Source organism: Rhinoderma darwinii, unplaced genomic scaffold, assembly GCF_050947455.1.
Source record: "Rhinoderma darwinii isolate aRhiDar2 unplaced genomic scaffold, aRhiDar2.hap1 Scaffold_619, whole genome shotgun sequence".
In the NCBI taxonomy this organism is placed as follows: domain Eukaryota; kingdom Metazoa; phylum Chordata; class Amphibia; order Anura; family Rhinodermatidae; genus Rhinoderma; species Rhinoderma darwinii.
In genome coordinates this window covers 20,269-43,809 of record NW_027464175.1, presented here as the reverse complement: position 1 = coordinate 43,809, position 23,541 = coordinate 20,269, and the positions used below count along the sequence as shown (strand labels likewise).

At 43.3% G+C, this 23,541-nt stretch overlaps 1 protein-coding gene across 1 annotated transcript in view; it reads left to right on the top strand.

Moving 5' to 3' along the window:
• The window catches only part of LOC142726241 (double C2-like domain-containing protein alpha), a 30,584-nt gene extending 11,014 nt beyond the window's left edge, over positions 1-19,570 (top strand). The window contains exons 2-6 of the mRNA XM_075849006.1: positions 4,805-4,879; positions 6,359-6,468; positions 14,235-14,361; positions 18,804-18,863; positions 19,402-19,570. Of these exons, the coding sequence (XP_075705121.1) occupies positions 4,817-4,879; positions 6,359-6,468; positions 14,235-14,361; positions 18,804-18,863; positions 19,402-19,563 (522 nt within the window). The 5' untranslated portion in view covers positions 4,805-4,816 and the 3' untranslated portion in view covers positions 19,564-19,570. The remainder of the gene's footprint in view (positions 1-4,804; positions 4,880-6,358; positions 6,469-14,234; positions 14,362-18,803; positions 18,864-19,401) is intronic.
• Positions 19,571-23,541: the final 3,971 nt, after the last annotated feature.

Here is a 23,541-nt window from a genome sequence, read left to right as displayed (position 1 = left end):
GTTGATGTCCCGCTGTGTTAGTGTGTGTGCGGTGTCATTGATGTCCCGCTGTGTTAGTGTGTGTGTCGTGTCATTGATGTCCTGCTGTGTTAGTGTGTGTGTCGTGTCATTGATGTCCTGCTGTGTTAGTGTGTGTGCTGTGTCATTGATGTCTTGCTGTGTTAGTGTGTGTGTGCGGTGTCGTTGATGTCCCGCTGTGTTAGTGTGTGTGCGGTGTCATTGATGTCCTGCTGTGTTAGTGTGTGTGCGGTGTCATTGATGTCCTGCTGTGTTAGTGTGTGTGCGGTGTCATTGATGTCCCGCTGTGTTAGTGTGTGTGCTGTGTCATTGATGTCCTGTTGTGTTAGTGTGTGTGCGGTGTCATTGATGTCCTGCTGTGTTAGTGTGTGTGTGGTGTCATTGATGTCCCGCTGTGTTGGTGTGTGTGCTGTGCCATTGATGTCCCGCTGTGTTGGTGTGTGCGGTGTCATTGATGTCCCGCTGTGTTAGTGTGTGTGCGGTGTCATTGATGTCCTGCTGTGTTAGTGTGTGTGTGGTGTCATTGATGTCCCGCTGTGTTGGTGTGTGTGCTGTGTCATTGATGTCCTGCTGTGTTGGTGTGTGTGCGGTGTCATTGATGTCCTGCTGTGTTAGTGTGTGTGCGGTGTCATTGATGTCCCGCTGTGTTAGTGTGTGTGCGGTGTCATTGATGTCCCGCTGTGTTAGTGTGTGTGCTGTGTCATTGATGTCCTGCTGTGTTGGTGTGTGTGCGGTGTCATTGACGTCCCGCTGTGTTAGTGTGTGTGCGGTGTCATTGATGTCCCGCTGTGTTAGTGTGTGTGCGGTGTCATTGATGTCCCGCTGTGTTGGTGTGTGTGCGGTGTCATTGACGTCCCGCTGTGTTAGTGTGTGTGCTGTGTCATTGATGTCCTGCTGTGTTAGTGTGTGTGCGGTGTCATTGATGTCCCGCTGTGTTACTGTGTGTGCGGTTTCATTGATGTCCTGCTGTGTTAGTGTGTGTGCGGTGTCATTGATGTCCCGCTGTGTTAGAATGTGTGCGGTGTCATTGACGTCCTGCTGTGTTGGTGTGTGTGCGGTGTCATTGATGTCCCGCTGTGTTGGTGTGTGTGCTGTGTCATTGATGTCCCGCTGTGTTGGTGTGTGTGCTGTGTCATTGATGTCCCGCTGTGTTACTGTGTGTGTGCGGTGTCATTGATGTCCTGCTGTGTTGGTGTGTGTGCGGTGTCATTGATGTCCTGCTGTGTTAGTGTGTGTGTGGTGTCATTGATGTCCCGCTGTGTTAGTGTGTGTGCGGTGTCATTGATGTCCCGCTGTGTTAGTGTGTGTGTGTGGTGTCATTGATGTCCCGCTGTGTTAGTGTGTGTGTGGTGTCATTGATGTCCCGCTGTGTTGGTGTGTGTGCGGTGTCATTGATGTCCTGCTGTGTTAGTGTGTGTGCGGTGTCATTGATGTCCTGCTGTGTTAGTGTGTGTGTCGTGTCATTGATGTCCTGTTGTGTTGGTGTGTGTGCGGTGTCATTGATGTCCCGCTGTGTTAGTGTGTGTGCTGTGTCATTGACGTCCTGCTGTGTTAGTGTGTGTGCGGTGTCATTGATGTCCGGCTGTGTTAGTGTGTGTGCGGTGTCATTGATGTCCGGCTGTGTTGGTGTGTGTGCGGTGTCATTGATGTCCGGCTGTGTTGGTGTGTGTGCGGTGTCATTGATGTCCCGCTGTGTTAGTGTGTGTGCGGTGTCATTGATGTCCCGCTGTGTTAGTGTGTGTGCTGTGTCATTGATGTCCCGCTGTGTTAGTGTGTGTGCGGTGTCATTGATGTCCTGCTGTGTTAGTGTGTGTGCGGTGTCATTGATGTCCCGCTGTGTTAGTGTGTGTGCTGTGTCATTGATGTCCCGCTGTGTTAGTGTGTGTGCGGTGTCGTTGATGTCCCGCTGTGTTAGTGTGTGTGCGGTGTCATTGATGTCCCGCTGTGTTAGTGTGTGTGCGGTGTCATTGATGTCCCGCTGTGTTAGTGTGTGTGCGGTGTCATTGATGTCCTGCTGTGTTAGTGTGTGTGCGGTGTCATTGATGTCCTGCTGTGTTACTGTGTGTGCGGTGTCATTGATGTCCTGCTGTGTTAGTGTGTGTGCGGTGTCATTGATGTCCTGCTGTGTTGGTGTGTGTGCGGTGTCGTTGATGTCCCGCTGTGTTAGTGTGTGTGCGGTGTCATTGATGTCCCGCTGTGTTGGTGTGTGTGCGGTGTCATTGATGTCCTGCTGTGTTGGTGTGTGTGCGGTGTCATTGATGTCCTGCTGTGTTGGTGTGTGTGCGGTGTCATTGATGTCCCGCTGTGTTAGTGTGTGTGCGGTGTCATTGATGTCCTGCTGTGTTAGTGTGTGTGCGGTGTCATTGATGTCCTGCTGTGTTGGTGTGTGTGCGGTGTCATTGATGTCCTGCTGTGTTGGTGTGTGTGCGGTGTCATTGATGTCCCGCTGTGTTAGTGTGTGTGCGGTGTCATTGATGTCCTGCTGTGTTAGTGTGTGTGCGGTGTCATTGATGTCCTGCTGTGTTGGTGTGTGTGCGGTGTCATTGATGTCCGGCTGTGTTAGTGATGTCCTGTTGTTTCTGGTGGGTTGTGTGTGTCACTGTGTACTTGTCGTTGTCGCGCCCGTGTTGAACGCTCGTTAGGCGTGTGACTCATTTCTGTTTTAATGTCAGAGTTTTATTTAATTCAGAAGAAACAATATTGTAAATGATAAAACTTTCAATCATCCAATGTTAATGTCTGGGACGGGGGGACGTCTCGAGGTGACAGCGCACACAGGTGTGTAACTTCTTACTGTTACTTATCTTACATCATGTCTTGTACTCCAGTCACATACAGAGCTGCAATTACTATTCTGCTGACTGCTGCTGAAAATCCACAACACCCCTTAAACCTCAGCTGAGATCCCATAATGCTCTGCACTCCAGTGTATTGTAGTCTGGAAGGTTTCCTGTAAGCGCCACATCTATCACAGTGTTCAGACTGGGAGTTAACAGTAACCCAACCAATGCCGAATGCAGCTTTGTATGTGACCAGAGTATAAGAGGTATATGACAAGGAGCTGAACATTAGATGTCTCCAGTTCACCAAGGTGATTAGTTTAACATGAAGAAGACTTGAATGTCTAATGATGAGAAATCTTCCGACCTCCTCAAGTTTCTGGCTTCATTAAGTTACTTGTGAATGTACATTGGACAGGGTCCTGTTATGTGGGTGATGTGGAGGGGTCCGGGTGGTCTCCAGCTCGGTAAACAATGTGCCGCAGCTCTTTACATACACAGGTAAGTAGGGGACACCAATGACAGGCAATATAAGGCTCATCCAGCGGTGTAACGATAGGGGGTGCAGAGGAAGCAATCACATTTGGGCCCTTATCCTGAGAGGGTCCGATACCTGTATTATAAATTGCACATGGTAGGTGGGGGTGGGGGGGGGCTGTTATAGATTTTTCATTGGGGTCGGGAGCTTTAAGACATCCCTCTGAGCTCAAGTCTTTAATTTTCCCAAGTCATCCGTGATCTCTGCTCCTATAATCCGTGATCTCTGCTCCTATGATCATCTCTGATCTCTGTTCTTGTGATCATCTGTGATCTCTGCTCCTGTGATCATCTGTGATCTCTGCTCCTGTGATCATCTGTGATCTCTACTCCTGTGATCATCTGTGATCTATGCTCCTGTGATCATCTGTGGTCTATGCTTCTTGGATCATGTGATCTCTGTTCCTGTGATCATCCATGACCTCTGCTCCTGTGATCATCCATGATCTCTGCTCCTGTGATCATCCATGATCTCTGCTCCTGTGATCATCTCTGATCTCTGCTCCTGTGATCATCTCTGATCTCAGCTCCTGTGATCATACGTGACCTCTGCTCCTGTGGTCATCTGTGGCCTCTGCTCCTGTGATCATCCGTGGCTGGACACTGGGCGGGTGACTCATTGGTGAGCCGGCGTCACTGCTCTGTATGTCTACTTGTCATCCAGCAACAGAGGGGTAACTTGAAGCTCCTGGACCCGCTGCAAAATCAATACAAGCCCCCCCCCCCCCCCCCACCATGTTCCATTTCCAATACTGGTGTGTTCTTATGTGGCAGAGGCGCCTTTGGGCCCCCTCAGGCACTAGGGCCCGGGTTTAACTACTGCCCATGCACCATCTATAGCTGCGCCTCTGTCAGCAGGACACATTGAAGGGTTCTGGGGGCTTCTGGTGCTTCTCTCATCCCTTTAATCCCGGCTTCTTCAGACTGCTCCGAAAACATAAACCACATAAACCCTGAGCAGGTATTACCCATAAATCCCCTGCAGACACATGAAATCCACTAAGCCTGTTAGTGACACAGATCCGTGGCTCTGCGCCAGACCACGCCAGGAATCACAGCACGACCGGGGACCGCTATGAAACCAAGCAAAACCCGCATTCTATGTAAAAAATATAATACAAGAGATAAAACCGTAACCGACCCTGTATAAATACTGAGTTTTACTATGACTTCTACTTCAGTCACATCCAAAGCTGCAGTCACATTTCTTCTCACCGCTACGCTATAAACACTACAATTCCTACAGCGCACTACAGTAGAGCACGCCATGTACTGGTGCCCAGCAGAGGGCAGCACTGAGATAAGAAGGCCAGCAGTTGCAGGAAACCAGCAGAATTGTAAGTGCAGCTTTAGATGTAAATGGAGTAGAACCATAATGTAACTCAAGATCAGTATGATGTCAGTAAAGAAAAGAATTTGCATTAATGCCCCAATCGCCATGTTTCCTGAGCTTCTCTCTTCTTTTTTAGGGACTCAAGCCAATGGACTTCAATGGCCTCGCTGACCCTTATGTGAAGATCCATCTTCTGCCTGGCGCCTGCAAGGTGCAGCTCGTTATTCTCTGCTTCACCCGTCCATCATTTATAGCCTGGGACTATAGAATGTAGAATACTAAATGCCCCGTAGGTTACCACTGCCAGGGTGATGTAGGTTGGCACTGCCAGGGTGATGTAGGTTGGCACTGCCAGGGTGATGTAGGTTGGCACTGCCAGGGTGATGTAGGTTGGCACTGCCAGGGTGAACTGGGTGGTCAGTGACCTGTTTAATATGTCCATAATATTTCTGCTGTTCACTTGATATTAGTGCCATCCTGCCAATGTCCGGTCCTGCCCATGTGTGCCCGTTCCCTGCCCTCTGTGTGTTCCTTATTTCCACAGTGAGACGGTTATTCTACCTTCTGTACTAATTTCCCGGTGCGCTCCGATCCCTCAGAGCTGCTGCCACAGCAAAGTCTGGCACCAGATTAATGAGTCTCTCTCGGGACTCTCCTATTATGGCCTCATTACATTCTTATCTAATAACCTCCATCCCAGCAATCTCATTCTTAGCTCCACTAGTTGGGCCTTGATCGATACTGATCTTGTAATAGACTATCTGCTCTCTAAGGTCTGGCTGAAAACTTTACTAAGATTTAGGGAACAAAAAATGGCGGATTGTAGAGGAATACCCAGGAAAACAGGGCTGAAAAATAATAACAGAAGAATGAGAATAATTATGCACCATTTTCTCTTCATATCTGATTAATGACGCCGGCTAAGAAGGGGGTTGGGCATGACGTGACTGTTTCTTACCTTTTCTGCTGTCTGACAGTATAGTTGCTAGGGTCACACTGCCTAACAACCAGTCTTGTATTAAGGACTGTCAGACAGCAAGTGCCAAGTAACCAGCCTATCTGGAAAAGAGGCGGCAAGCAAGCTCAGGCCAGTCTTTTCTCTGCCAGATTCATCAGATTTTGGTGGAGAACGTCCGAAATCAAATCAATTTTGATATTGTTACAAGTTTTCTTTGAGCGCAGAAAGCACATAACAGATGAAGCAGTGTAAATACAGGGTGAAAGACAAAAGGGGAGGAGTGAGCAGGGGCTATGCATTTCTTTGAAGCCTGGGTGACTCAGTGACTAAATGTGGATCTTAAACATGGCTGCTATAACTAAGCTAGCTCCTGGACCTAGATACTGGAGAAAGGAGAGGTCCGGAGTAAAACTAGCTGACAGAAGAAAACAGTTCACAGAGACATGGAACAAGGGGAGGCCTCAGTGTAGATAAGTTTGCATTTACTGCCTACCATCTATAAAAACCATTTGGGTTAATATAGTGATAACCTCCATAGCACCAGCTCCTGAGGGTCCATGAATTATTTCGATCTATGGAGGTTCCTGGAAAGAGTCCCCCAACTTTTCAGTAAATATAATGTATCTAGGTCCACCCGAAACTTTCCAGCATAGTAATCACCCTATTGAACCTGTATAATGCGCCTGATTCATAAGACTTCATTATGAGGAATGACGGATCATCTCCCTTCAGGCAAACAAGCTGAAGACACGAATAGTGAGAAACACATTGAACCCCACATGGAATGAGAATCTCACCTACTGCGGCATCACCTCCGAGGACATGGCCAAAAAGATACTGAGGTAAGAGGAACAATGGCAAACAGAGCGTTATATCATCAGTCTGTAATGATAACAGAAACCCCGGCAGCAAAGTCACTTATTCAGCACTATATGGTGGTATTATGTGACTGTATATGGCAATATTATCTTGGCACTATATGGTGGTATTATGTGGCGGTATATGGCAGTATTATCTTGGCACTATATGATTATGTTATGTGGGCTGTATATAGCAGTATTATCTTGGCACTATATGGTGGTATTATGTGGCTGTATATGGCAGTATTATCTTGGCACTATATGGTGGTATTATGTGGCTGTATATGGCAGTATTATCTTGGCACTGTATGGTGGTATTATGTGAGCTGTATATGGCAGTATTATCTTGGCACTATATGGTGGTATGTGGGCTGGATATGGCAGTATTATCTTGGCACTGTATGGTGGTATTATGTGAGCTGTATATGGCTGTATTATCTTGGCACTATATGATGGTATTATGTGGGCTGTATATGGCAGTATTATCTTGGCACTATATGGTGGTATTATGTGGCTGTATATGGCAGTATTATCTTGGCACTGTATGGTGGTATTATGTGAGCTGTATATGGCAGTATTATCTTGGCACTATATGGTGGTATGTGGGCTGGATATGGCAGTATTATCTTGGCACTATATGGTGGTATTATGTGGGCTGTATATGACAGTATTATCTCCGCACTATATGGTGGTATTATGTGGGCTGTATATGACAGTATTATCTTGGCACTATATGGTGGTATTATGTGGGCTGTATATGGTAGTATTATCTTGGCACTGTATGATGGTATTATGTGGCTGTATATGACAGTATTATCTTGGCACTATATGGTGGTATTATGTGTGCTGTATATGGCAGTATTATCTTGGCACTATGTGGTGGTATTATGTGGGCTGTATATGACAGTATTATCTTGGCACTGTATGGTGGTATTATGTGGGCTGTATATGGCAGTATTATCTTGGCACTATATGGTGGTATTATGTGTGCTGTATATGGCAGTATTATCTTGGCACTATGTGGTGGTATTATGTGTGCTGTATATGACAGTATTATCTTGGCACTATATGGTGGTATTATGTGGCTGTATATGACAGTATTATCTTGGCACTATATGGTGGTATTATGTGGCTGTATATGACAGTATTATCTTGGCACTATATGGTGGTATTATGTGACTGTATATGGCAGTATTATCTTGGCACTATATGGTGGTATTATGTGTGCTGTATATGACAGTATTATCTTGGCACTATATGGTGGTATTATGTGTGCTGTATATGGCAGTATTATCTTGGCACTATATGGTGGTATTATGTGGGCTGTATATGGCAGTATTATCTTGGCACTGTATGGTGATATTATGTGGGCTGTATATAGCAGTATTATCTTGGCACTATATGGTGGTATTATGTGGCTGTATATGGCAGTATTATCTTGGCACTATATGGTGATATTATGTGAGCGGTATATGGCAGTATTATCTTGGCACTATATGGTGGTATTATGTGGGCTGTATATGGCAGTATTATCTTGGCACTATATGGTGGTATTATGTGGGCTGTATATGGCAGTATTATCTTGGCACTATGTGTGGTATTATGTGAGCTGTATATGGCAGTATTATCTTGGCACTATATGGTGGTATTATGTGGGCTGTATATGGCAGTATTATCTTGGCACTATATGGAGGTATTATGTGGGCTGTATATGGCAGTATTATCTTGGCACTATATGGTGGTATTATGTGGCTGTATATGGCAGTATTATCTTGGCACTATATGATGGTATTATGTGGGCTGTATATGGCAGTATTATCTTGGCACTGTATGGTGGTATTATGTGGGCTGTATATGGCAGTATTATCTTGGCACTATATGGAGGTATTATGTGGGCTGTATATGGCAGTATTATCTTGGCACTATATGGTGGTATTATGTGGCTGTATATGGCAGTATTATCTTGGCACTATATGATGGTATTATGTGGGCTGTATATGGCAGTATTATCTTGGCACTGTATGGTGGTATTATGTGGGCTGTATATGGCTGTATTATCTTGGCACTATGTGGTGGTATTATGTGAGCTGTATATGGCAGTATTATCTTGGCACTATATAGTGGTATTATGTGAGCTGTATATGGCAGTATTATCTTGGCACTATATGGTGGTATTATGTGAGCTGTATATGACAGTATTATCTTGGCACTATATGGTGGTATTATGTGGCTGTATATGACAGTATTATCTTGGCACTATATGGTGGTATTATGTGGGCTGTATATGGTAGTATTATCTTGGCACTATATGATGGTATTATGTGGCTGTATGTGGCAGTATTATCTTGGCACTATATGGTGGTATTATGTGGCTGTATATGGCAGTATTATCTTGGCACTATATGGTGGTATTATGTGGGCTGTATATGGCAGTATTATCTTGCCACTATATGGTGGTATTATGTGGCTGTATATGGCAGTATTATCTTGGCACTATATGGTGGTATTATGTGGGCTGTATATGGCTGTATTATCTTGGCACTATATGGTGGTATTATGTGTGCTGTATATGGCAGTATTATCTTGGCACTATATGGTGGTATTATGTGGCTGTATATGGCAGTATTATCTTGGCACTATATGGTGGTATTATGTGGCTGTATATGGCAGTATTATCCTTGGCACTATATGGTGGTATTATGTGGCTGTATATGGCAGTATTATCTTGGCACTATATGGTGGTATTATGTGGGCTGTATATGGCAGTATTATCTTGCCACTATATGGTGGTATTATGTGGCTGTATATGGCAGTATTATCTTGGCACTATATGGTGGTATTATGTGGGCTGTATATGGCTGTATTATCTTGGCACTATATGGTGGTATTATGTGTGCTGTATATGGCAGTATTATCTTGGCACTATATGGTGGTATTATGTGGCTGTATATGGCAGTATTATCTTGGCACTATATGGTGGTATTATGTGGCTGTATATGGCAGTATTATCTTGGCACTATGTGGTGGTATTATGTGGGCTGTATATGGCAGTATTATCTTGGCACTGTATGGTGATATTATGTGGGCTGTATATGGCAGTATTATCTTGGCACTATATGGTGGTATTATGTGGGCTGTATATGGCAGTATTATCTTGGCACTATATGGTGGTATTATGTGGGCTGTATATGGCAGGATTATCTTGGCACTATATGGTGGTATTATATGGGCTGTATATGGCAGTATTATCTTGGCACTATATGGCGGTATTATGTGGCTGTATATGGCAGTATTATCTTGGCACTATATGGTGGTATTATGTGGGCTGTATATGGCAGTATTATCTTGGCACTATATGGTGGTATTATGTGGGCTGTATATGGCAGTATTATCTTGGCACTATATGGTGGTATTATGTGGCTGTATATGGCAGTATTATCTTGGCACTATATGGTGGTATTATAAGGGCTGTATATGGCAGGATTATCTTGGCACTATATGGTGGTATTATGTGGCTGTATATGGCAGTATTATCTTGGCACTATATGGTGGTATTATGTGGGCTGTATATGGCAGGATTATCTTGGCACTGTATGGTGGTATTATGTGGCTGTATATGGCAGTATTGTATTGGCACTATATGGTGGTATTATGTGTGCTGTATATGGCAGTATTATCTTGGCACTATATGGTGGTATTATGTGGGCTGTATATGGCAGTATTATCTTGGCACTATATGGTGGTATTATGTGGCTGTATATGGCAGTATTATCTTGGCACTATATGGTGGTATTATGTGGGCTGTATATGGCAGTATTATCTTGGCACTATATGGTGGTATTATATGGGCTGTATATGGCAGTATTATCTTGGCACTATATGATGGTATTATGTGGCTGTATATGTCGGTATTATCTTGGCACTATATGGTGGTATTATGTGGGCTGTATATGGCTGTATTATCTTGGCACTGTATGGTGGTATTATGTGGGCTGTATATGGCTGTATTATCTTGGCACTATATGGTGGTATTATGTGGGCTGTATATGGCAGTATTATCTTGGCACTGTATGGTGGTATTATGTTATGTGGGCTGTATATGGCAGTATTATCTTTGCACTGTATGGTGGTATTATGTGGCTGTATATGGCAGTATTATCTTGGCACTATATGGTGATATTATGTGGCTGTATATGGCAGTATTATCTTGGCACTATATGGTGGTGTTATGTGGGCTGTATATGGCAGTATTATCTTGGCACTGTATGATGGTATTATGTGGCTGTATATGGCAGTATTATCTTGGCACTATATGGTGGTATTATGTGGGCTGTATATGGCTGTATTATCTCGGCACTATATGATGCTATTATGTGGGTTGTATATAGCAGTATTATCTTGGCACTATATGGTGGTATTATGTGGGCTGTATATGGTAGTATTATCTAGGCACTATATGGTGGTGTTATGTGGGCTGTATATGGCAGTATTATCTTGGCACTGTATGATGGTATTATGTGGCTGTATATGTCGGTATTATCTTGGCACTATATGGTGGTATTATGTGTGCTGTATATGGCTGTATTATCTCGGCACTATATGATGGTATTATGTGGCATGTATATAGCAGTATTATCTTGGCACTATATGGTGGTATTATGTGGGCTGTATATGGCAGTATTATCTTGGCACTATATGGTGGTATGTGGGCTGTATATGGCAGTATTATCTTGGCACTATATGATGGTATTATGTGGCTGTATATGGCAGTATTATCTTGGCACTATATGGTGGTATTATGTGGCTGTATATGACAGTATTATCTCCGCACTATATGGTGGTATTATGTGGGCTGTATATGGCAGTATTATCTTGGCACTATATGGTGGTATTATGTGGGCTGTATATGGCAGTATTATCTTGGCACTATATGGGGGTATTATGTGGGCTGTATATGGCAGTATTATCTTGGCACTATATGGTGGTATTATGTGGGCTGTATATAGCAGTATTATCTTGGCACTGTATGGTGGTATTATGTGGGCTGTATATGGCAGTATTATCTTGGCACTATATGGTTGTATTATGTGGGCTGTACATGGCTGTATTATCTTGGCACTATATGGTGGTATTATGTGGGCTGTATATGGCTGTATTATCTTGTCACTATATGGTGGTATTATGTGGCTGTATATGACAGTATTATCTTGGCACTATATGGTGGTATTATGTGGACACTATATGGTGGTATGTGGGCTGTATATGGCAGTATTATGTGGACACTATATGGTGGTATTATGTGGGCTGTATATGACAGTATTATCTTGGCACTATATGATGGTATTATGTGGCTGTATATGGCAGTATTATCTTGGCACTATATGGTGGTATTATGTGGCTGTATATGACAGTATTATCTCCGCACTATATGGTGGTATTATGTGGGCTGTATATGGCAGTATTATCTTGGCACTATATGGTGGTATTATGTGGCTGTATATGGTAGTATTATCGTGCCACTATATGGTGGTATTATGTGGGCTGTATATGGCAGTATTATCTTGGCACTATATGGTGGTATTATGTGGCTGTATATGGCAGTATTATCTTGGCACTGTATGGTGGTATTATGTGGCTGTATATGACAGTATTATCTCCGCACTATATGGTGGTATTATGTGGGCTGTATATGGCAGTATTATCTTGGCACTATATGGTGGTATTATGTGGGCTGTATATGGCAGTATTATCTTGGCACTATATGGTGGTATTATGTGGCTGTATATGGCAGTATTATCTTGGCACTGTATGGTGGTATTATATGGGCTGTATATGGTAGTATTATCGTGCCACTATATGGTGGTATTATGTGGGCTATATATGGCAGTATTATCTTGGCACTATATGGTGGTATTATGTGGCTGTATATGGCAGTATTATCTTGGCACTATGTGGTGGTATTATGTGGCTGTATATGGTAGTATTATCTTGGCACTATATGGTGGTATTATGTGGGCTTTATATGGCAGTATTATCTTGGCACTATATGGTGGTATTATGTGAGCTGTATATGGCTGTATTATCTTGGCACTATATGATGGTATTATGTGGGCTGTATATGGCAGTATTATCTTGGCACTATATGGTGGTATTATGTGGGCTGTATATGACAGTATTATCTTGGCACTATATGGTGGTATTATGTGGCTGTATATGACAGTATTATCTTGGCACTGTATGGTGGTATTATGTGAGCTGTATATGGCAGTATTATCTTGGCACTATATGGTGGTATTATGTGGGCTGTATATGGCAGTATTATCTTGGCACTATATGATGGTATTATGTGGGCTGTATATGGCTGTATTATCTTGGCACTATATGATGGTATTATGTGGGCTGTATATGGCAGTATTATCTTGGCACTATATGGTGGTATTATGTGGGCTGTATATGGCAGTATTATCTTGGCACTATATGATGGTATTATGTGGGCTGTATATGGCTGTATTATCTTGGCACTATATGATGGTATTATGTGGGCTGTATATGGCTGTATTATCTTGGCACTCTATGGTGGTATTATGTGGGCTGTATATGGCTGTATTATCTTGGCACTATATGGTGGTATTATGTGGCTGTATATGTCGGTATTATCTTGGCACTATATGGTGGTATTATGTGGGCTGTATATAGCAGTATTATCTTTGCACTATATGGTGGTATTATGTGGGCTGTACATGGCTGTATTATCTTGGCACTATATGGTGGTATTATGTGGGCTGTATATGGCAGTATTATCTTGGCACTATATGGTGGTATTATGTGGCTGTATATGACAGTATTATCTTTGCACTCTATGGTGGTATTATGTGGGCTGTATATGGCTGTATTATCTTGGCACTATATGGTGGTATTATGTGGGCTGTATATGGCAGTATTATCTTGGCACTATATGGTGGTATTATGTGGGCTGTACATGGCTGTATTATCTTGGCACTATATGGTGGTATTATGTGGGCTGTATATGGCAGTATTATCTTGGCACTATATGGTGGTATTATGTGGGCTGTACATGGCTGTATTATCTTGGCACTATATGGTGGTATTATGTGGGCTGTATATGGCAGTATTATCTTGGCACTATATGGTGGTATTATGTGGGCTGTATATGGCAGTATTATCTTGGCACTATATGGTGGTATTATGTGGGCTGTATATGGCAGTATTATCTTGGCACTATATGGTGGTATTATGTGGCTGTATATGGCAGTATTATCTTGGCACTATATGGTGGTATTATGTGGCTGTATATGGCAGTATTATCTTGCCACTATATGGTGGTATTATGTGGGCTGTATATGGCAGTATTATCTTGGCACTATATGGTGGTATTATGTGGCTGTATATGGCAGTATTATCTTGGCACTATATGGTGGTATTATGTGGGCTGTATATGGCAGTATTATCTTGGCACTATATGGTGGTATTATGTGGGCTGTACATGGCAGTATTATCTTGGCACTATATGGTGGTATTATGTGGGCTGTATATGGCAGTATTATCTTGGCACTATATGGTGGTATTATGATGGCTAAAATGATGAGAACAACTTTATAAATATGTCAAGTAGGAGAATTTAATTTGCTTGTTGCCCAGGACTCAAACTTCTACTAAACTGCCCTCGATACTGAGTGGATATGGGGAGATTTCTATCATCTTTACCAGATACTGTTCTGTCTCCTCAGGATCTCTGTGTGTGATGAAGACAAACTGAGTCATAACGAGTTTATTGGAGAAACACGAATCCCACTGCGCCGGCTGAAGCCTGGAGAGAGAAAACATTTCAACCTCTGTCTGGAACGGCAAATTCCTGTAAGAAACCACAGACAGACATGACTTCTAGCAGAGACATTACCCGAGCTCTCATGACGGGTGGGGGTGATTGACAAACACAACTGCCCCATATAGGAGATGTAAGGGGTTGTATGGATGAAATTGCTATTCCTATAGGGGAGACACTGGATCAGTATTAGCATAAGGGACATAAGTATTTCCAAATACGTTAAATAGGGGAACACAAACGTTTCATGATGAGATGTCAAAATTTATTTTTAACCATTTCACGTAAGGAGGCGAGTCAAGAATTACACTTCAGCGTTCCAGTCGTCTGTATAGTATCACGTTGGTAGCTACTGGCGTCCACCACTTCTCGGACATGATATGTGGATCTGCCGCTGATCTCTGCTCTAGTTCAGTCTAGATTGGTAAATTACACCTGGCAGAATGAAAGGAAATGTAATTCTCTGCACTTCTCTGCCCAGTACGACCATCTCTACAGAGAGTGAAGAGGGTTGTGCAGCACCGGCCCCGAATATTAACCATCTTCACCATTATTATATAAGACAGACAGGTCCAGCAGGAGAACATGGAGGAGGCAGGGGATGGCTGGAGGAGCACTAAAGAGAAGGGATGGAGAAGATCAGAATGATTAGGATGTGAAGCAGGAAAGATCAGCACCAGCAGGGTGGGCAGCTCCTGTAGAGGATATAGATCAGCACCAGCAGTGTGGACAGCTCCTGTAGAGGATATAGATCAGCACCAGCAGTGTGGACAGCTCCTGTAGAGGATATAGATCAGCACCAGCAGTGTGGACTGCTCCTGTAGAGGATATAGATCAGCACCAGCAGTGTGGACAGCTCCTGTAGAAGATATAGATCAGCACCAGCAGGGTGGACAGCTCCTGTAGAAGATATAGATCAGCACCAGCAGTGTGGACAGCTCCTGTAGAAGATATAGATCAGCACCAGCAGTGTGGACAGCTCCTGTAGAAGATATAGATCAGCACCAGCAGTGTGAACAGCTCCTGTAGAACATATAGATCAGCACCAGCAGTGTGGACAGCTCCTGTAGAAGATATAGATCAGCACCAGCAGTGTGGACAGCTCCTGTAGAGGATATATATCAGCACCAGCAGTGTGGACAGCTCCTGTAGAAGATATAGATCAGCACCAGCAGTGTGGACAGCTCCTGTAGAGGATATAGATCAGCACCAGCAGTGTGGGCAGCTCCTGTAGAAGATATAGATCAGCACCAGCAGTGTGGACAGCTCCTGTAGAGGATATAGATCAGCACCAGCAGTGTGGGCAGCTCCTGTAGAACATATAGATCAGCACCAGCAGTGTGGACAGCTCCTGTAGAGGATATAGATCAGCACCAGCAGTGTGGACAGCTCCTGTAGAGGATATAGATCAGCACCAGCAGTGTGGACAGCTCCTGTAGAAGATATAGATCAGCACCAGCAGTGTGAACAGCTCCTGTAGAACATATAGATCAGCACCAGCAGTGTGGACAGCTCCTGTAGAGGATATAGATCAGCACCAGCAGTGTGGACAGCTCCTGTAGAAGATATAGATCAGCACCAGCAGTGTGGACAGCTCCTGTAGAGGATATAGATCAGCACCAGCAGTGTGGACAGCTCCTGTAGAAGATATAGATCAGCACCAGCAGGGTGGACAGCTCCTGTAGAGGATATAGATCAGCACCAGCAGTGTGGACAGCTCCAGTAGAGGATATAGATCAGCACCAGCAGTGTGGGCAGCTCCTGTAGAACATATAGATCAGCACCAGCAGTGTGGACAGCTCCTGTAGAGGATATAGATCAGCACCAGCAGTGTGGACAGCTCCTGTAGAACATATAGATCAGCACCAGCAGTGTGGACAGCTCCTGTAGAGGATATAGATCAGCACCAGCAGTGTGGACAACTCCTGTAGAGGATATAGATCAGCACCAGCAGTGTGGACAGCTCCTGTAGAAGATATAGATCAGCACCAGCAGTGTGGACAGCTCCTGTAGAAGATATAGATCAGCACCAGCAGTGTGGACAGCTCCTGTAGAAGATATAGATCAGCACCAGCAATGTGGACAGCTCCTGTAGAGGATATAGATCAGCACCAGCAGTGTAGACAGCTCCTGTAGAGGATATAGATCAGCACCAGCAGTGTGGACAGCTCCTGTAGAGGATATAGATCAGCACCAGCAGTGTGGACAGCTCCTGTAGAGGATATAGATCAGCACCAGCAATGTGGACAGCTCCTGTAGAAGACGTAGATCAGCACCAGCAGTGTGGACAGCTCCTGTAGGGGATATAGATCAGCACCAGCAGTGTGGACAGCTCCTGTAGAAGATATAGATCAGCACCAGCAGTGTGGACAGCTCCAGTAGAGGATATAGATCAGCACCAGCAGTGTGGACAGCTCCTGTAGAAGATATAGATCAGCACCAGCAGTGTGGGCAGCTCCTGTAGAAGATATAGATCAGCACCAGCAGTGTGGACAGCTCCTGTAGAAGATATAGATCAGCACCAGCAGGGTGGACAGCTCCTGTAGAGGATATAGATCAGCACCAGCAGTGTGGACAGCTCCTGTAGAGGATATAGATCAGCACCAGCAGTGTGGACAGCTCCTGTAGAAGATATAGATCAGCACCAGCAGGGTGGACAGCTCCTGTAGAAGATATAGATCAGCACCAGCAGGGTGGACAGCTCCTGTAGAAGATATAGATCAGCACCAGCAGTGTGGACAGCTCCTGTAGAGGATATAGATCAGCACCAGCAGTGTGGACAGCTCCTGTAGAAGATATAGATCAGCACCAGCAGGGTGGACAACTCCTGTAGAAGATATAGATCAGCACCAGCAGTGTGGACAGCTCCTGTAGAGGATATAGATCAGCACCAGCAGTGTGGACAGCTCCTGTAGAAGATATAGATCAGCACCAGCAGTGTGGACAGCTCCTGTAGAGGATATAGATCAGCACCAGCAGTGTGGACAGCTCCTGTAGAGGATATAGATCAGCACCAGCAGTGTGGACAGCTCCTGTAGAGGATATAGATCAGCACCAGAAGTGTGGACAGCTCCTGTAGAAGATATAGATCAGCACCAGCAGTGTGGACAGCTCCTGTAGAGGATATAGATCAGTACCAGCAGTGTGGACAGCTCCTGTAGAAGATATAGATCAGCACCAGCAGTGTGGACAGCTCCTGTAGAGGATATAGATCAGCACCAGCAGTGTGGACAGCTCCAGTAGAGGATATAGATCAGCACCAGCAGTGTGGACAGCTCCTGTAGAGGATATAGATCAGCACCAGCAGTGTGGACAGCTCCTGTAGAGGATATAGATCAGCACCAGCAGTGTGGACAGCTCCTGTAGAAGATATAGATCAGCACCAGCAGTGTGGACAGCTCCTGTAGAAGATATAGATCAGCACCAGCAGTGTGGACAGCTCCTGTAGAGGATATAGATCAGCACCAGCAGTGTGGACAGCTCCTGTAGAACATATAGATCAGCACCAGCAGTGTGGACAGCTCCTGTAGAAGATATAGATCAGCACCAGAAGTGTGGACAGCTCCTGTAGAAGATATAGATCAGCACCAGCAGTGTGGAGAGCTCCTGTAGAGGATATAGATCAGCACCAGCAGTGTGGACAGCTCCTGTAGAAGATATAGATCAGCACCAGAAGTGTGGACAGCTCCTGTAGAAGATATAGATCAGCACCAGCAGTGTGGACAGCTCCTGTAGAAGATATAGATCAGCACCAGCAGTGTGGACAGCTCCTGTAGAGGATATAGATCAGCACCAGCAGTGTGGACAGCTCCTGTAGAGGATATAGATCAGCACCAGCAGTGTGGACAGCTCCTGTAGAAGATATAGATCAGCACCAGCAGTGTGGACAGCTCCTGTAGAGGATATAGATCAGCACCAGCAGGGTGGACAACTCCTGTAGAAGATATAGATCAGCACCAGCAGTGTGGACAGCTCCTGTAGAAGATATAGATCAGCACCAGCAGTATGGACAGCTCCAGTAGAAGATATAGATCAGCACCAGCAGGGTGGACAGCTCCTGTAGAGGATATAGATCAGCACCAGCAGTGTGGACAGCTCCTGTAGAAGATATAGATCAGCACCAGCAGTGTGGACAGCTCCTGTAGAAGATATAGATCAGCACCAGCAGTGTGGACAGCTCCTGTAGAAGATATAGATCAGCACCAGCAGGGTGGACAGCTCCTGGAGAATTTCAACCCTAAGATTAGGGACAGTTTATATGTAAGATACTGAACCCTTTTAACGAGGACGAGAAGTTTCTATAGGAGAGACATTGTACCAGCACTTATTCAATTATACAGGAGGAACAATGTAATATCAATAGAATGGAGGACGGTCCCTTCCAAAAAATAAAATGAAGGGTTACATTACATTATATCATATATTTATTATGACAAACATAAACCCTTCTTTCCTTCCTCTCCTTCATCTGTAGTTGGCCTCCCCTTCGTCGATGTCAGCCGCTCTCCGGGGAATTTCTTGTTACTTGAAAGAGGTGAGATAAGTGATTATTGACTATCACTCCATGACCTTCTATATATTTCACTGCGGGCTGATGGTTTACATACAGGACCTGCCGGCATGGACATCCTTCCCCCTGTACTATACATAATACCCCCTAGGACTCAGTGATACTCGTCTCCTCCTTCTCCCCAGTCTCCTCTTTACCTTCCTGTCCTCTCTCTTCTATCAGTCGGCTTTTTAAATATAACCCACGCCACTCCATAGCCTGGGTCTGTCTCCCCCACATCTCTCTTTCTTCTGTTTTCTATGCACTTTCTTTTTTTTTCATCACCTGCGGGGGTTGGGAACTTATTCAGTGCGGAGAACAGAGAGATATACAATGACAGCTTCTGTGAATGTCCCTGAACTTGGTGTTATATATGTGTCTCATTGTGCTCTATGCTAATATATTGCAGTTCAGCGTCAGGAAAATCACCAGTTCCGATGTTATAGTCCCATAAATGAAGAATTTGGAAAGGTATCGCCTTCATGTGATACATTAATATGTGCCCCCGTCTTTGTGTCTTTAGCTAGAGCGGTGTCAGGAGTGGGAACTGGAGGAACGAGGGAGGATCCTTCTGTCCCTGACGTACAGCACTGAAAGCGGGGGACTTGTCGTAGGCATTTCGCGTTGTGCTCACCTCGCTGCTATGGACGTCAATGGATTTTCAGACCCTTACGTCAAAACGTGAGTAGACTCTTAGATATTTCTTGGATCTTGTGTTCATGACCATTGCCACCAAGGGAGAAGTGTTCCCACAATGCACCTGGCTGATCTTGCTAGGCACATAGTGTTCTATAGCAAGGTTTATCTTCATAGACCACCTCTCAGTGGTGATAGGAAACGTTTTGAGCCAATGAAAATGTTTGAAAATTTGTATCACCAAAGCAACAGATTGGAAAGAACCATCCATTGTGAAAAAACTCAGGTTTGGGTTAGAGATTGTGGTTCTGAAGGTCTTGGGTCATAGGTGGCATCAAGTTTTAGATTATGACACAGTCTAATGTTGAATGCTCTGTTCTCTATTCTAGGTGTTGACCAATCTTGACCTCTAGTTGTGCTTCATTCTTGGTCCTTATCTCTGGGATCTTCACTTCATTCTTGGTCCTTATCTCTGGATCTTCACTTCATTCTTGGTCCTTATCTCTGGCTCTTCACTTCATTCTTGGTCCTTATCTCTGGCTCTTCACTTCATTCTTGGTCCTTATCTCTGGATCTTCACTTCATTCTTGGTCCTTATCTCTGGATCTTCACTTCATTCTTGGTCCTTATCTCTGGCTCTTCACTTCATTCTTGGTCCTTATCTATGGATCTTCACTTCATTCTTGGTCCTTATCTCTGGATCTTCTTCATTCTTGGTCCTTATCTCTGGATCTTCACTTTATTCTTGGTCCTTATCTCTGGATCTTCACTTCATTCTTGGTCCTTATCTCTGGCTCTTCACTTCATTCTTGGTCCTTATCTATGGATCTTCACTTCATTCTTGGTCCTTATCTCTGGATCTTCTTCATTCTTGGTCCTTATCTCTGGATCTTCACTTCATTCTTGGTCCTTATCTCTGGATCTTTGCTTCATTCTTGATCCTTATCTCTGGATCTTCGCTTCATTCTTGGTTCTTATCTCTGGATCTTCGCTTCATTCTTGGTCCTCATCTCTGGATCTTCACTTCATTCTTGGTCCTTATCTCTGGATCTTCACTTCATTCTTGGTCCTCATCTCTGGATCTTCACTTCATTCTTGGTCCTTATTTATGGATCTTCACTTCATTCTTGGTCCTTATCTCTGGATCTTCACTTCATTCTTGGTCCTCATCTCTGGATCTTCACTTCATTCTTGGTTCTCGCACATGCTATCTAGACTTTGTTCCTCTCGATTATGATCCTAGTAGATCTCCAATGTTTCCTTCACAATACGGCCAATTTTTTAGAAATCTTTCTTCTTGACCTCCGTTACAACAACAGTTTGGTTCTTCTGGTCGCCTTCTTTGACAATCCTAACCCTCCATCTTAGATCGTGATTCCAGCCCCTTTGCTCTCCCCTTCCGTCGTGTCCTTCCACCTTCTGACCTTAGTTCCAGATGTATTTCTGCTCTTGGTCCTGACTCCTCCATTGTTTTCGGCTTTCTTACTCATTTCTGTCCTCCTCGGCTTGATGATCTGCTTGGTATCTATCGCTCGGTCTTTACTTCAAGGCTCGGCTGTGAGTCTTATTCTACGGTTTGCTTCCAATTTTAGGCTGTTCTACTTTTGGACAAACAATATACTGAATAAAGACTATTTCCCACTCAATTTTAGCGGATGGTTTGGGGAGAAGTTTGGTAAGTTTACCACTAACACTTGGCTTTGTATAACATGTGGAGTTACATGATAGGACCTCAAAGAACAAACACAGAATGACCGGGGTATCTAAGCATCTGGGGCTGTAACAGATGGTGGTGATAATCACAAACGTCTCCTTAGCAGTAGTGACTGAGCATTTCAGAGACCCAAATTGGCATAAAAACCAGCAATGCTATGCAGTTGCATCCCCCTCCCCACTTCTCTGAAGGTGCTTTACCTGTGTCAGTATTCACTGTAGTCCTGGTATTCTTCTCATGAATAGGAGAGCTTAAATAGTGGATATAGATGGTAAGATTATTCTGTGCTGCTAGTAATAGTGATGAAGCAACATATAGTGATTACCAGGTGAAATAATATATTCTCTGCTGGATCTCATGAGCCCTGATCAGCTGCACAGATTATAGGTTATGGCGGAGTTCTTTATGTTAGTGGAGTTATCGTGTATCTCTCAGCCGCTCGTGTCTCCGCCAGCTCCCTGGTGGACGCTGTTCACACGCTATCAGGCGACGCTCCCATCTGAGCCTCCAGCACTGTATGTTTCTGCATGAAAGGCTAATCATATGCAGGGCTGAGGCGTGAACTGGGCTTGTGCATTCGTGGTAATGTCACTATGTAGCACCTATATTAAGAACCATTATTTCAGGCAAATTAGCAGATGGCAGTTCTGAGATGACTGCCCGGGTTACTTATTTCAGCTTCCACATTAGAACCTTGTTAATCACGTGTACACAGTGCGCCAAACACAGCGAGGACGTGTTAATTTATTCACATTTATGTCTTAACCTTCTATGTAAAGGACAAGAAAAATATAAATAAAGATAGACAAGAGAGTGAGAGAGAGAGAGAGAGAGAGAGAGAGAGAGAGAGATAGATAGATAGATAGATAGATATGAGATAGATAGATAGATAGATAGATAGATAGATAGATAGATAGATAGATAGATAGATAGATAGATAGATAGATAGATGAGATATGAGATATGAGATAGATAGATAGATAGATAGATAGATAGATGATAGATATGAGATAGATAGATAGATATGAGATAGATAGATAGATAGATAGATAGATAGATAGATAGATAGATAGATAGATAGATAGATAGATAGATGAGATATGAGATAGATAGAGATAGATAGATAGATAGATAGATAGATAGATAGATAGATAGATAGATAGATAGATAGATAGATAGATAGATATGAGATAGATAGATATGAGATAGATAGATATGAGATAGATATGAGATAGATATGAGATAGATAGATATTAGATAGATAGATAGATGAGATATGAGATAGATAGATAGATAGATAGATAGATAGATAGATAGATAGATAGATAGATAGATAGATGATAGATATGAGATAGATAGATAGATATGAGATAGATAGATAGATGAGATATGAGATAGATAGATAGATAGATAGATAGATAGATAGATAGATAGATAGATAGATAGATAGATGATAGATATGAGATAGATAGATAGATATGAGATAGATAGATAGATAGATAGATAGATAGATAGATAGATAGATAGATAGATAGATAGATAGATAGATAGATAGATAGATAGATAGATGAGATATGAGATAGATAGAGATAGATAGATAGATAGATAGATAGATAGATAGATAGATAGATAGATAGATAGATAGATAGATAGATAGATAGATAGATAGATAGATAGATAGATATGAGATAGATAGATATGAGATAGATAGATATGAGATAGATATGAGATAGATAGATATTAGATAGATAGATAGATGAGATATGAGATAGATAGATAGATAGATAGATAGATAGATAGATAGATAGATAGATAGATAGATAGATAGATAGATAGATAGATAGATAGATAGATAGATAGATAGATAGATAGATGATAGATATGAGATAGATAGATAGATATGAGATAGATAGATATGAGATAGATATGAGATAGATAGATAGATAGATAGATATGAGATAGATAGATAGATAGATAGATATGAGATAGATAGATAGATGTGAGATAGATAGATAGATAGATAGATAGATATGAGATAGATAGATATGAGATAGATAGATAGATAGATAGATAGATAGATAGATAGATAGATAGATAGATAGATAGATAGATAGATAGATAGATAGATAGATAGATATTAGATAGATAGATGTTATCTCCTGCTGTCTTGGAGCAATGTCAACTGCTGAAAGTGTTCATCTCTAGAGGACCTAAGACCAATCCTAATCGCTTGTCAACCATTTTGCACCAAAATTGTGCAGAACAATTACCCCCATCAGTCCCAGGTGTGGCTCACAGTCTAATTTCTCCAGC